Source organism: Eriocheir sinensis, chromosome 34 (genome assembly GCF_024679095.1).
Source record: "Eriocheir sinensis breed Jianghai 21 chromosome 34, ASM2467909v1, whole genome shotgun sequence".
Taxonomy (NCBI): Eukaryota; Metazoa; Arthropoda; class Malacostraca; order Decapoda; family Varunidae; genus Eriocheir; species Eriocheir sinensis.
In genome coordinates this window covers 14,355,612-14,369,539 of record NC_066542.1, presented here as the reverse complement: position 1 = coordinate 14,369,539, position 13,928 = coordinate 14,355,612, and the positions used below count along the sequence as shown (strand labels likewise).

General features: G+C 41.7%; 1 protein-coding gene across 7 annotated transcripts in view; it reads right to left on the bottom strand.

Moving 5' to 3' along the window:
* The window catches only part of LOC127007117 (cardioacceleratory peptide receptor-like), a 225,639-nt gene that overhangs the window by 32,498 nt on the left and 179,213 nt on the right, over positions 1-13,928 (bottom strand). For all 7 annotated transcript variants that reach the window (XM_050877743.1, XM_050877741.1, XM_050877744.1 and 4 more), the window contains 2 exons: positions 11,101-11,204; positions 5,315-5,408 (listed from right to left, as the gene is read on the bottom strand). In XM_050877743.1, the coding sequence (XP_050733700.1) occupies positions 5,315-5,408; positions 11,101-11,204 (198 nt within the window). The remainder of the gene's footprint in view (positions 1-5,314; positions 5,409-11,100; positions 11,205-13,928) is intronic.

Sequence of the window (13,928 nt, the reverse complement as noted above, 5' to 3'; positions counted from 1 at the left end):
CCTTCATCTTCCACTCCGACCCGCTTAGCTTATCATTTGGCTCTTATCCCTTTCCTGCGCCCCTAATCCTGCTCTTCCCGTCACCGCCTCACCTCACCCTCACCTCCTTTCACCTCAAGTCACCGCTGTTCCCTTGTCAGGCCTAAAGTCTTGGGTTGTGACTCGCCTTACATGGGGAGGCAACGTCTACTATTTATGCATGACGTGAAGTTAAAGTTTAGTCTCTCCCTCTCTTCGCTTTGTATTAATTTTATCATTCTTTCCTTCTCTTCTTCTACTTCTTGTTCTTGTTCTTCTTCCGCTTCCTCCACTATTACTACAACTACAACAGCTTATTTTTACTCTTTCTGTTCTTGTTCTTCATGATTTTGTTCTTGTTGTTGCTTGTCTTCTTGTTCTTCCTTTTCTTCCCCTTCATCCTTCATCGGATTTTTCTCCTCATCATTCCCGTGTCTCCTGCCTGTCTGTCTGCCTTCCTCCCGACCTGCTTTCATGCCTACCTTCGTCTCTCACTCCCTCCTCCATCATACTCCATCAGCCCGTGTAGCAGCGTCACAAATTCCCCCTCACCCCACTCCTGACCTCTCCCCCTTATATGCTGAAACTCCTTGGCCGACTTTGATCTGAAAATAAAACTCCACAATTTTTTTTCGATTCCTTTTCCCGTGGCGCCTCCAGGGAAATTAAGGTGAGCGACGTGAGGACAGGTGGTGTCACGCCGCCCGACGGAGGCTCAACAGGTGGTCTTCAGGTTCGTCTCTCGCCTTGAATTTAGTACTTCGATGTGTAAAAAAAAATGTGTGATGTACGAGTGTGTGTGTGCTGTTTACTGAATACGTGTGTGTGCAAGTGTGCATGGGGGAGGGGTGCGTGTACGTGAGTGTGATGTACGAGTGTGTGTGTTGTTTACTGAGTGCGTGTGTGTTCATGTGTGCGTGGGGGAGGGGTGCGTGTGCGTGAGTGTGCGTGCGTGTGTGCGTGTCCGTGTGTGAAAGTGCTCTTCCTCATGAATAAAAATCTTCGCCTGGAACGTTCCACTTCGCTTTTCACCGGAAATGTGGTAACAGCGACAAATTCTCCCCACCACTCAGACCGGCCAGGCAGCAGTAAATCGCCTCGGACCATGACTTTCCAAGACCAGCAGGAAGCAGCAGCAGCAGGGAACAGCGAGGAGGAGCAGGGAACAACATGGAACAGCAGTAGACATTGAGGAACTGCACTGAATTAATATAAACAGAAATGAAAAGAGAAAGGAGTGGCAAGAAACAGCAAGATATTTCACAGCACGTAAGAACAGGGAACAAAACGGAATAGCAGTGAGGAGCAAAGAACAGCAGTGCATATCGAGAAACAGCAATGATGGGAGATGAACGAAAGTAAGCAGCAGGGGGCATCAATGAAAAGCACGGCGGCACAAGGCAAATACTCCCTTTCACCAAGTTCTCCATGTAGGTCGTCAGGAGTGTTCTCTCCGCCCCAATACCTCGCAGTTCGGGTCTAGCTGTTCAGTTCTTGCTGTTTGCTCACACGCCTAACACTCTAACCTTTTCTTAACATCAAATTGCAGCCTTATACTATTAACCTTTCCTTTCAGTTTTTATTAACTTCTTCTTACCGTTAATTTGAGGCCTTCCACTGTAGATCTCTGTCTCACGTTCATTTTAACTTCAATTTAGAGCATTCCATTGTTAAGCTCTCACTTCCGTTCATTCTAACCTCTTAACATCAATTTGCAACCGTACACTGCTAACTTTTGCCCTCCATTCAGTTTGACCTCTTCTTAGCATCAGATTGGAGCCCTACACTGTCAGTCTCTCCCCTCCATTCAGCCGGTCCGGTCATGCCTGTTTATGCACGCCGTCCTATCGCTCCCCTGCAGCCTCGGGGCCCTTCCAGGCAGAAGCGCCGTAACTCAGCGAGGCATCCTGGTCGGGGCTGCACAGTTCTGATTTCCCGCGGAATGACAACAGCTTCAGTGTGTGTGTGCCTCGCGCAGTAGAGGAGCTAATTGTTTTTGGTATGGGTCGCGCATAGCCGGCGGTTCTTTCCCACATTTAATTGTTTTTATTTTATGTTACGTGCGTCAGGGTTATTCGTTTATTTGTTTTGTTTGTGTGCGTGTTAAAAGGTTAAATTAAATTTCTGTGTTTGTGTAAATGTATTTGAATGTAGTGACTTTTAAACTATTATTATTATTATTATTATTATTATTATTATTATTATTATTATTATTGTGAACTTATTAATTACTACTGCTGCTACTCTTGGCCTGACTACTACTACTACTACTACTACTACTACTACTACTACTACTACTACTACTACTACTACTACTACTACAACTATTACTACTACCACTCCTACTACTACTACTACCATTACCACTACTACTACTACTACTACTACTACTACTACTACTACTATTACTACTACTAAAACCATCACAATTAATAATGATAAAATAATAAAAAAACCTCACTAATATATCTTTCATTTTTCATTTGAGAATAACACCCAAACCCACCCCCAGAACAACTATTAATTTACACCGCCTCCAGATCCGCGCCAAACAAAGGTATTAATTACTACAAAAGGAAACCGGACGAGAGTATATTCTATGTATGAAATAGTGCGGGGTCACGATTTCAACTCTTTGTGATGCAGTTCTGAAGCGCTGTTATTGTTGGTGCTACTGTTGTTGTTGTTGTTGTTGCTGTTGTTGTTGTTGTTGTGCTGGTGGTGGTGGTAGTGGCGCAGTAGTTTTAATGATGATGATGGTGATGGTGGTAATAATGGCAAAAATAATGAAGGGATGAGCAGGTAAATTGGTATCTATTAGAGGCGAAGGTAATATCTCACAGACACACACACACACACACACACACACACACACACACACACACACACACACACACACACACACACAATAGATATTTGAAGAACAGGAAACAACGATTTAGAATGGCGAGAGAGAGAGAGAGAGAGAGAGAGAGAGAACATCTGATAACGAAGGTCCATGACAGAGGAAGTAAGCGGCAGGTGCAGATGACTGGCGGATGCAGAAATGTAGAAGGAAAGAAAGAGAATAAGACTGGAAATGAAAATTAATAAAAAAATATATATATAAATACAAAAGGAAATTAGAAAGAAAAAATAACAAAGGATAGACAAAAAAAGTAGAATACGGATTGGAATGAAAAAAAAAGAAAGGAAATGGAATGAAAGAAGAAAAAAAATATGAAGAAATATAAGGAAGAAAACAAGAAAAAAAGGAAAAAAACAATTAAGGAAAATATGAGGGAATAAAAAATAAACTAACAAATGAGATGGAAAAAAACAAAAACAAAACTAAGAAAGAATACAAATAAAAAGTCAGAATGTTAGTGAGGAACCATAAAAAAAAAACAGCAACATGAAGCAACTCAACAACAACAACAACAACAAAAAAAAAAAAGTCCACTGCTATGGCTCCCGCACTAATGACTGTCAGCCTCCTCGTCACACTCCGCCACACGTCAGCATTCGTGGAGCCAAATGGTTAAGGGCCGTAGTCTTAGCCTCTTCCTTCCCTTACATCAATCATTTCTACAGGCTAAAAAGGAGGTTAAACGCGTCCCCATGAGTGCTTCTTTACGTTCATGGTGCAGAAGGGTCACACTACCACCAGGGTCATAAAACTACCCCTGGAAATGCCCACAACTCCGACGAAAGCGTTGTTAAATTGTGTGTGTCTCGGCGCTGATCAACTATTTCCAAAGTCTAAAAAGGAGAGGAATCGAGTTTTCATGATTTGTTTTCACCTTCATAGTATAGAAGAAGGATCAAACTACCATCAGAGTCATTAAACTACCCCTAAAAATGCCCATAATGCCCACGAAAGCCTTGTGAAATGTGTGCGCTTGGGCTCCGAAACGTTTAAGAATACGTCTCTTAATCCTAAGCTTACCCACGCCGCCCACCACAGATCATACTAACGCACAGCAAAGCAACAGGCATGAACTTACTAACACACTGCCTTCATTACCTTACCTGAACGTCATGGAAAATGGATCTGTTTATAAATTCAGTGCTGTAGTATACCCCGCTCCACCCAGCGTTACCAAATTATCGTACTCATCGCATTGCATTTTCGTAGCTTCCGACCGATAACTATAGCAAAAACAAACAAACAAACAAACATCACTAAATAGGAGTTTTAACGCTAACTTCAATTTTCTATCGTTATTTGTGTACGTACGAGAGTTTGAGGCTTAAAAGTAGTAAATACAATGTGGTGAATACGATAATCTGGCAACGCTACTCCACCACAAGCTCAAGGTCCAATAGTACGGATATGCCAACCGCTGCCACGCTTTACCTTTATCTAGCGTTCCTGATCCGCATATTCGTCGCCGCTACAGACAAAAGAGCAAAGTAGGCCAAATTTTGTTATCACTCATCACAGAAAACGCGTCCCACATTGCGGCGTTTCCCCGTGACATAACTCAACCCGCTGCATTACGAGTTTTGTGTCCGGTCCGTAATTACTAGTACGGCCTGTATTGTTGGCGCCGGTGGGTGGGATCGGATTAAGGTTAAAGCGGAAATGAACCTTCTTTCGGCTTTTCGCTATTCCAGGAGCAGCAAGGTAGGGGCTTTATAGTTCTGCACTGTTATCGAAAGCCGTATATTTTTTCTGGATCCTTGAACTGCCTTTTGTTTGCTGAAAAATAAGAAAAAAAAAAATTCATCGGCTCCCCATCACAGCTGCCAACACATCACCAAATCAGTGTTACCATCATTCTCGAAACACTAACAGTATTACCAACTATATATACCAACCTTGCTAGTAGACCAGTGTTGCCAATGCATGTTGATGACTAAATAGTGGGATCGCGACAACAAAATTCCCTTGTTTTAGCTTTGGATCCAATTAATCTCTCTTTTGGCCGCTCATTTTTATTCGCTTTTACGAGAGCAGCGCTGAGCGGGCTTCTTTGTGTTCTCTTTTTGTTTCCGCTCTTGAACAGATTCCTCTAATGTGAAAAAGAAAAATCAAGTTGGAAAGTTTCGTTTAGTCAGAGCAACATCTGCGGTCATATGCCGCAGCGAGACAGGAGGGGAAGGAATGATAGGAGAAGGGAACAGGGAATCGAACCCGGGCACTCTTGGTTGTGAGCCGAGTGTGCTAACCACTGCACCACGAAGCCCCCAAAAGAAAAATCAAATTCCAGGAAGTACTTGCAGCTGCCGGAGAAGTTCATGGTTTGGATCGGTTATTTAAGCTTGAGAAAACAACAGTAAGGAGCTAAATGAGGCTCCGAGAAGTACTTACAGCTGCCGGAGAAGTTCATGGGGTGGGTGATGGCGTCGTATCTGTCGATGGAGAGGGCGACGAGGACGTACGTGGAGGAGTAGGTGACCAAGACCTGCGGGGGAAACAAAAAGGTAGAATTAATTAATGAACAGGTAAATAGAGATAGATAGATACTAGAAAAGATATAAAAATAGATGGATATAGGAAAAAAAGAGTAAAGAAATAAAGGACAACAGAGAGAGAGAGAGAGAGAGAGAGAGAGAGAGAGAGAGAGAGAGAGAGAGAGAGAGAGAGAGAGAGAGAGAGAGAGAGAGAGAGAGAATTCTAATTATGGTAGTGAGGACAAAGCACTTCGAATGAATATTGCTACATAAATCTTAACACAAAAGATCAACGTACTCCCCTAAGGCAAAAAAATGATATGTAGAAGCGACGAAAGACACACACACACACACACACACACACACACACACACACACACACACACACACACACACACACAGTCATTAAGTCGAAACAAATGAGAGACTTTCGGAGAAGCTGCCCCGAAGTGAAATAATACCGGCTGATGATGTTTATTATATTATGTAAAACACGAAAAAAAAGCTGAAGCAGTGTGGTGCAAAAAGAATATGTAAAGTAACTCCTCCCGAAATTGACCCCTCTTTCGGCCACCTCTTTGGATTTTTTTTAGGAGCAGCGAGTAGCGGGCTTTTTTTTATTATTGTTTCCTTTTTTGTGTGCCCTTGAGCTGCCTCCTTTGTTGTGAAAAAAAAGGCAGAGTACCTGAGGTGATTTTGAGAGAGAAAACGGAGTAATGAGACAGACCCGTAATAAAAGTAATGAGACAGACCTGTAATAAAAGCCAAAGAAAATTTTAGAGTACACGGAGGTGTTTTTAAAGAAGTTTTTAAGAGGGAGAGAAATGGAATTACTAAACATAAAAGCAATTCCATGAAAAGAGAGATTGTAAAGAAAAAAATATTGGAAACTGTGAGTGTAGAGTAAAATAAATACGATAGGATGACTGAAAAAGGGAAATACTCTGGTGACAAAATATCGAGGATGAAATAGAAATTGAAACAGGAGAATGCTGATATATAATAAAAAAAAACATGAAACGCCAACAGAGCAGATAAAAGGTTCAAAAGAGGTTTACAATCAGAACGGGAACTGGAATTAAACATCGCTATACTGGTTTATGTAACGCCATTCCCTTTAACCCCTGTGACCCCTCTTTCGGCCACCTCTTTGGATTCTTTTTAGGAGCAGCGAGTAGCGGGCTTTGTTTTATTATTGTTTCCTTTTTTTTGTGCCCTTGAGCTGTCTCCTTTGTTGTAAAAAAAAAAAAAATAATTCATGTGTGCCAAGCGTGACGAGAAAAGAGTCGCGGAGCTCAAAAATCACGTAACTATCATAACTACAAAAACTCCCTATAGCCTTGTTTGTGTTATATAAGGACATGCAAAATTTTTAGCCACAGGGGAAGGTTAGTTGTCCCATCTGTCAGTCTGTATTTGTATAGGAAAGTAGACAGCTCTTATAATAAAATATAAATAAAAATAAATAAAAATGAAAAATGAAAAAAAAAAATCTGCTGTCTTGTCTCTCAGCATGTTGTTGTTGTTGTTGTTGTTGTTGTTTTGCCATTTTTGGTTAGTTATAAAAATGAATAAAAGTGTAAAATCACATAAATAAATAAATAAAAATCCTGCAGTCTTGTGTCTCTTAACCTGCTGCTTTTTTGTCTGTTTAGGTTAGTTATTCCTTCCATCCGTCTTTATTTTTATAGGAGAGAAGTCAGTTAGAGTGAAAAAAAAAGGGGAAGCTAAAATACCGAACATATTGCCTCCCCAGACTATTTTTTTGTGTGTGTCTGGAAGGTACAAAAATGTCCACCAGAGTACAGCATTCTTCTCTCTCTCTCTCTCTCTCTCTCTCTCTCTCTCTCTCTCTCTCGTCTTTTCTTCTTATACCTTTCTCCCTTCCTTCCTTTCTCTTCTACTTTTGCTTCTTCCCAACCTTCCCTTCCTTCACAACTCTCCTACTATTTCCTTTATCCACATCTTTCCTCCCTCTTCTCCCCTCCCACCCCTACCCTCCATTCCTCTCTCTCTCTCTCTCTCTCTCTCTCTCTCTCTCTCTCTCTCTCTCTCTCATCTGTACGCTCTTTTTTATTTCCTTTGATGGAGCGCAGGACAGAGATGACACACTGGGACATTCCATTTGATCTCTTTTTTTTTTTTTTTTTCTTTTCTAGGGTGAGTCAGTTGGAGTGGGAAAAGTTACGAGATGGTGCAAAGACTGATTTTATTTTTCGATGTTTGTGTTATTTTACTATTTTTTTGCGAGCTGTGAACTTTCAATCAATAAAACTGTCAAAAGAATGGTAATAGAGGTAATGTATTTTTTTTTTCTTAATTTGAATGGTTATTTTTGCAACTCGATGAAGGAAGACAAATGACTGCAAGAAATAAACTAACAAAATGATCTTGAAAAAAAAAAAAAAACATAAATACATAAATAACAAAGAGAATTGAACATACAGAGAAAACAAATAAAAAAATAAAAGGGAATAATAAGAGAAAGTTAAGAGGGGAAAAAAAATCCATCCAAATTGCAATATTGAATGACAAAACAGCAGAAGGATTTTTTAAACCCACCCAAAAAAAAGAAAAAAAATCAAAGGTAAAACTAATCCAAAGGTGTCAACGCTCCCTCACACACACACACACACACACACACACACACACAGGCCAAAAATCACCTCGTTTCCCTCCCTCGCCGCACAAATTTCCTCCTTCAATAACAGTTAAAGAGAAGGATAATTTGGCCTGCGTGAGCGAGATTGGGAGAGAGAGAGAGAGAGAGAGAGAGAGAGAGAGAGAGAGAGAGAGAGAGAGAGAGAGAGAGAGAGAGAGAGAGAGAGAGAGAGAGAGAGAGAGAGAGAGAGAGAGAGAGAGAGAGAGAGAGAGAGAGAGAGAGAGTCAACTTATAAGCTTGTTAAAGGAAAGAAGTACAAAATGTGAAGGTTATGTGAAAGCTTTTCTTACTTTTCTACTTACTACTACTACTACTACAACTACTTCTACTACTACTACATCTACAACAACTGCTGCTGCTACTACTACTTTCTATACATTTCGAATTTTACTCTATTATACCTTATGAATTTTCTACCATTTCAAAGTATTTCCAGCATACGAAAGAAATGAAATTGTTCTTTATTATATATCTACTCTGAAGTCACATCCAAGAATTTACGTGCATGAAAAAATAAATAAAGGCTCCATATATAATTCACTGTTATACTGGTACGTTAAGGTAGAGGAGGAAGGAGGCATTTAGGAAGGAAGAAGGGGAAGGAGGTAAGAGAAGAAAAAATGAACGCAATATACCATAATATTATATACACTAGACTGCTCTACACTCCTACTGCTTAACATTCCTCCCATCCTTGTACTATTTCCTAACCTATTTTCTCCTTTTCCCAACTCATAAGGAAGAAAAGGGAAGAGATGAAGGGATGATGTTAGAAAGAAGTGAATATAGTGAAGGGAATCAAGGAGGAGAAGAAGAGATGATTGGTGAGTGAAGACAAAGGAGGAGGAAGAGGAGGAGGAGGGAGAGGAGGAGAGGAGGGGAAAAAGAGGAAGTGGTGAGATACAAAAAATAGCTGTTGTGAAGGATTTGCATAATGTGTGAATAAAAAGAGGCGCACATATATATTTGTGTGTGTGTGTGTGTGTGTGTGTGTGTGTGTGTGTGTGTGTGTGTGTGTGTGTGTGTGAAATGAAACTTGTGGAGTTGAATGAAGTTGAAGATTGGAGTATACATCTTACGAAAAGAGAGAGAGAGAGAGAGAGTCCAATTTTGTATACAGCCTACTTTCTCGTCTCTCTTTGTCTCTCATACGGTCAAGATGGCACTTTATTATGATTCTCTCTCTCTCTCTCTCTCTCTTTAAGCACTGGATTAGGATAAGGAGGAACGAAAATAAAGAAATGGATAACGAATGGGAAGAAACATGGAGGAAGAGAATGGGAGAGAAAAGAAGGGAAGGGAAGGAGATTGATGGGAGGGAGGAAAATGGCGAGGAGGTAAAGCAAATTAAAGGGAAGGAAAAATGGGAGGGAAGGTGGATTTGGGAATGGAGAAAAGAGGGAAATGGGATTGAAGAGGGAGGGAAGGAGGAAGAGAAAGAGGAGGAGGAGTAGGAGTAGGAGGAGGAGGAGGGGAACGTAATGGAAAGACATGAGTGTTCTTTCCAATTGACGGATCTATGTGTTCGTGTAGGCCTACTGTCTCTCTCTCTCTCTCTCTCTCTCTCTCTCTCTCTCTCTCTCTCTCTCTCTCTCTCTCTCACATCTTAACAATGTCTTTTTTTCTGCTTTTCTCTATTTTATATACTTATTTTGCCTTTTTTTTCCACAGCTTTCTTTCATCTTTTTTTATTCATTCTTATTTTTTTTTATGAACTGCACATTCTTTCCTCTCTTCTCTTTCACTTTTCTAATCTTTCTTTCTTTCTCCGAACATTCAACCTTTTTTGTTTTGCCTGTAAGTCTTTTTTCTTTCACTTCGTTTTGTAATTATTTGACCTTATCCTATTCTATATACTTTTTTTTGCCCTTTAAAGAAGTTTCCATTTCATCCTTTTATTACTCCCTTATCAATTCCAAGATCTCCTACCCACTGCCCTCAACCATTTCTCATACTTTTTATCGGCGTCGCAGACGCCGAACAACAGATTGTCCATCTGCTTGTTGTTGTTCTCTTCAAGTTGTTTTCCTGGCTTACCCATGCATTGTAGACATGACATTGTATAATAACATTTGTTAGCCCTGACAAACCCTACAGCATGGCATCATAAACAGTCAGCTGTTTTTTATTTATTTTTTATTTTTATTTTTACGTCTTGGCCTGTGGCGCCGGTAGGCCTTCATAGTAGGGCCTGATGGTCGGCCCCAGCCCGTTGTGGCGCAGGCAAGTGTTTATAGTGACGCCATCTTTACTTTTCAGCATTTTCCATTTTAGACCCCAAGTTGCATAATATAAATTGTTGGGGGTGTATTGGAGTGTCATGCGACGCCGATCTAACATATTGTTTTGTGCTATTAACACTTGTTTTGTCCTTTAAATAAATTTTCCGTTCTTTCTTTACTCTCTTTATCAATGCCAGGATTTCCTACTCTCTGCCCTCAACCATTCTTAATACTTTATTGTCTATTACAGAAGTTTCCAATCCGTCTACTATTTTACTCTCCTTATCAATTCCAAGATCTCCAACACTCTGCCCTCTACCATTTCCGCTCCTTTTACTCTTCTCCCTTTTCTACTCTCTTCATCCACTCTTCCACTTTCCATTAATAACAGCAAAGGAAACAAAGAAAAAGATAAACAAAAACAAAAACAAACTAGTACCTACTAATTTTGCTTTCTCTCTAACATACATCCTTCCATTTACTTTCCTTTTCCATTTCTTGTTTTCCCTTTCATAATGCAAGGTCCTCTCCCCAACACCTTCCCTCCTTCTCCTCCATTACACACTGGTCTTCCTTTCTCTCTCCAATACCTCCTTCCATTTCTCTTACTTTTCCAACCATTCTTTTTGTTTCCTTATTCATAACTCAAGTCCCCCCACTACTTCCCTTCCTTCTTCTCCCATTACACACTGCCCTTGCTTTTTCTCTCCCATACATTCCATTTCTTTAACCTTTCCAACCATTCATTTACTCCCACTCATAATTCAACAGTCACTTCCTCCCCTTCCTCTCCCTCCAGCCGACCACCTGTACACTTACCTGGGCGAACCTCACCGCCTTGCAGCCAATGTTCCCGGCGTTCCAGGAGACGGTGCTCTTCCACACGATGTCTGTGAGCACGCTGATGAGCCCCACGGAGAGGTCTGTGGGGGAAAGGAAGCGTGAGTGAGTGAGTGAGGGAAAGCTTGCGTGTGGGAGGGAGGGAAGGAGAGGTGGGGAGGGGATGAGAGAGAGAGAGAGAGAGAGAGAGAGAGAGAGAGAGAGAGAGAGAGAGAGAGAGAGAGAGAGAGAGAGAGAGAGAGAGATTGGTTTGGAAAAGTATGACGAGTTATTTTCAAAGAACTAAACATTATGAATTATTGTTATTATCTCTGTCCTCTCTCTCTCTCTCTCTCTCTCTCTCTCTCTCTCTCTCTCTCTGACACAAGATGATAGTATAAGTTTTAATGACTTTTGTGTGTGTGTCCGTCCCAGTGTGTGTGTGTGTGTGTGTGTGTGTGTGTGTATGATTCTTCGCCCAGTATACAAGTAACGTTTGAAGGTGAATGCAGTCAACCTTAACACACACACACACACACACACACACACACACACACACACACACACACACACACACACACACACACACAAACACACACACACACACACACACATATGACCCTCAGTACCCTCCACAGCTTACTGATTCACACACATACACAAAAAAAACCCACTTAAGTAAATCGTACTCGTGGCGATCGTGTGGGAATGCATGTTCGGCGACCTATCAATGTAATTACGAGTGCTAAAAAGAACAGAGCAAGTCACAAATCCTACAGGCACTTTGAAGCACTGCGCGTAAGACCTGACCTGACCTCCTCCTTCCTAGTGCTTATCTCAAACGTTCCAGCCTTCCTTTGTCCGCATGTCCTCCTGCCTACAACTTGAACTCTTTCGGAAGGGCAGTATCAAGGCACCGCTCCATCCGATTCTGACCATAACGTTTAACAGGAGCATCGCCAGTGGGATTTTCTTTCTTCTTCTTCTTCTTCCTTTTTTTTTTTTACATTTGAGCTGCCTCCTATACTGTAAAAACAAACAAATAAACGAAGAGGTTATTCTGATGGTGAAAAGGATAGTGCAGAATTCGAAGTCCGTAAGAACTCAAACGCGAAAGGAGGATCAAAAACTGTGAAAAAAAAATTGTTAGAAAACGTAGGGGCAATAGAGTAAGGGTGCTGAGAGGGTAGATGAAAGAGAGACGAAGGATAAAACGAGTGGAAAGGAGGGATGATAAAAACAGAAAGGCAGCAAGCAAAGAAAGTAAAAACAAAAGGGTTGTGAGAGGGTGATGGGATGCATTTTCAGCACCTTCAGCATCTTTACCATTGCCGCCAGTTCTTATGGTCGACGGTAATCCTCTGCAGGTTGTCGTGTCCTCCTGAGTGCTTGGTGTCGCTCTGGACCGTAAGGCGAGAGGGGGAAGCACGTCACTACCATCATCAAGGCGGCATCAGACAGACTCCACTCTCTCTCTCTCTCTCTCTCTCTCTCTCTCTCTCTCTCTCTCTCTCTCTCTCTCTCTCTCTCTCTCTCTCTCTCTCTCTCTCTCTCTCTCTCTCTCTTCGTCTAGTTATTTTTCTCCGCCAATCGAACATTCGGACCCTACCTCCTCCTATACCCATCGCTTCTTCTTCTCCTCCTTCTCCAACTTTCCTCTCTCTCTCTCTCTCTCTCTCTCTCTCTCTCTCTCTCTCTCTCTCTCTCTCTCTCTCTCTCTCTCTCTCTCTCTCTCTCTCTCTCTCTCTCTCTCTCTCTCTCTCTCTCTCTCTCTCTCTCTCTCTCTCTCTCTCTCTCTCTCTCTCTCTCTCTCTCCTTCTCTCTCTCCTTCTCCTTCTCCTTCTCCCTCTCCTCCTCCCTCTCCTTCTCCTTCTCCTTCTCCCTCTCCCTCTCCCTCTCCCACCTGTAATTACGTGCTCTTCATTAGCCATTGTCCTTTCCTCCTCACAGCTCAGTCTCTCCTCTCGCCCCCTCCTCTTCGTCTCCTTTCGTCCCACTCACTTCTTTTAATTGTACCTTTTCCCATTTGGCCTCCCTCGTTATATCCCCTTTTTCACTGATCTCTCTCTTACCTCTCATCTTCCTTTTCTTTTTCTTCATTCCTCCTATGTTATCAATCCTTCCGTCCTCTTTCATCAACCCTCTCACAACCTTTTTTTTTTTTTTTACTTTCTTTGCTTGCTCTCTCTTTGATCGACGCTCTCAACACCCTTACTCTACCGCCAACACGTTTTCTAACAATCTTTTTTTCACAGTTTTTGATCCTCCTTTCACGTTTGAGATCTACGGACTTTAATTGGGGGAAGAAGATCACCGGGCAGGAAGCGGTGCATCTGTATTTCAAAGCGGTAGATGGAACGAAAAGGCAAAGTGGAGTATGAGAGAAAGCTTTTGAACTCTCTCTCTCTCTCTCTCTCTCTCTCTCTCTCTCTCTCTCTCTCTCTCTCTCTCTCTCTCTCTCTCTCTCTCTCTCTCTCTCTCTCTCTCTCTCTCTCTCTGTAGGCGGTTTCATTTCTTAATTCCGTTCCTGCTTCCCCTCCTCCTCCTTTTATCTTCTTCATCCCTCTCTCTCCCTCCCTCCCTCCCTTCTCTCTTACAAGCAAATGCAACGTGTCAGGCAAATTAAGATCTTATGCTTTCTTACTTTCACCTTTTTCATCTCATTTTCATCATCCGATCCCGCTCTCCTCCTTTCCTTCCCGCCTCTTTGTTTCCCTTAATTAAATGCGAGGTACGGAAATAAGCTTGTTGTCTTCCTGGTATCTTAATTTCACCTTCCCTTTCTTCCTTCAGTCCGACTTCTTACCTCCACGAGAAAGGTATTTGTA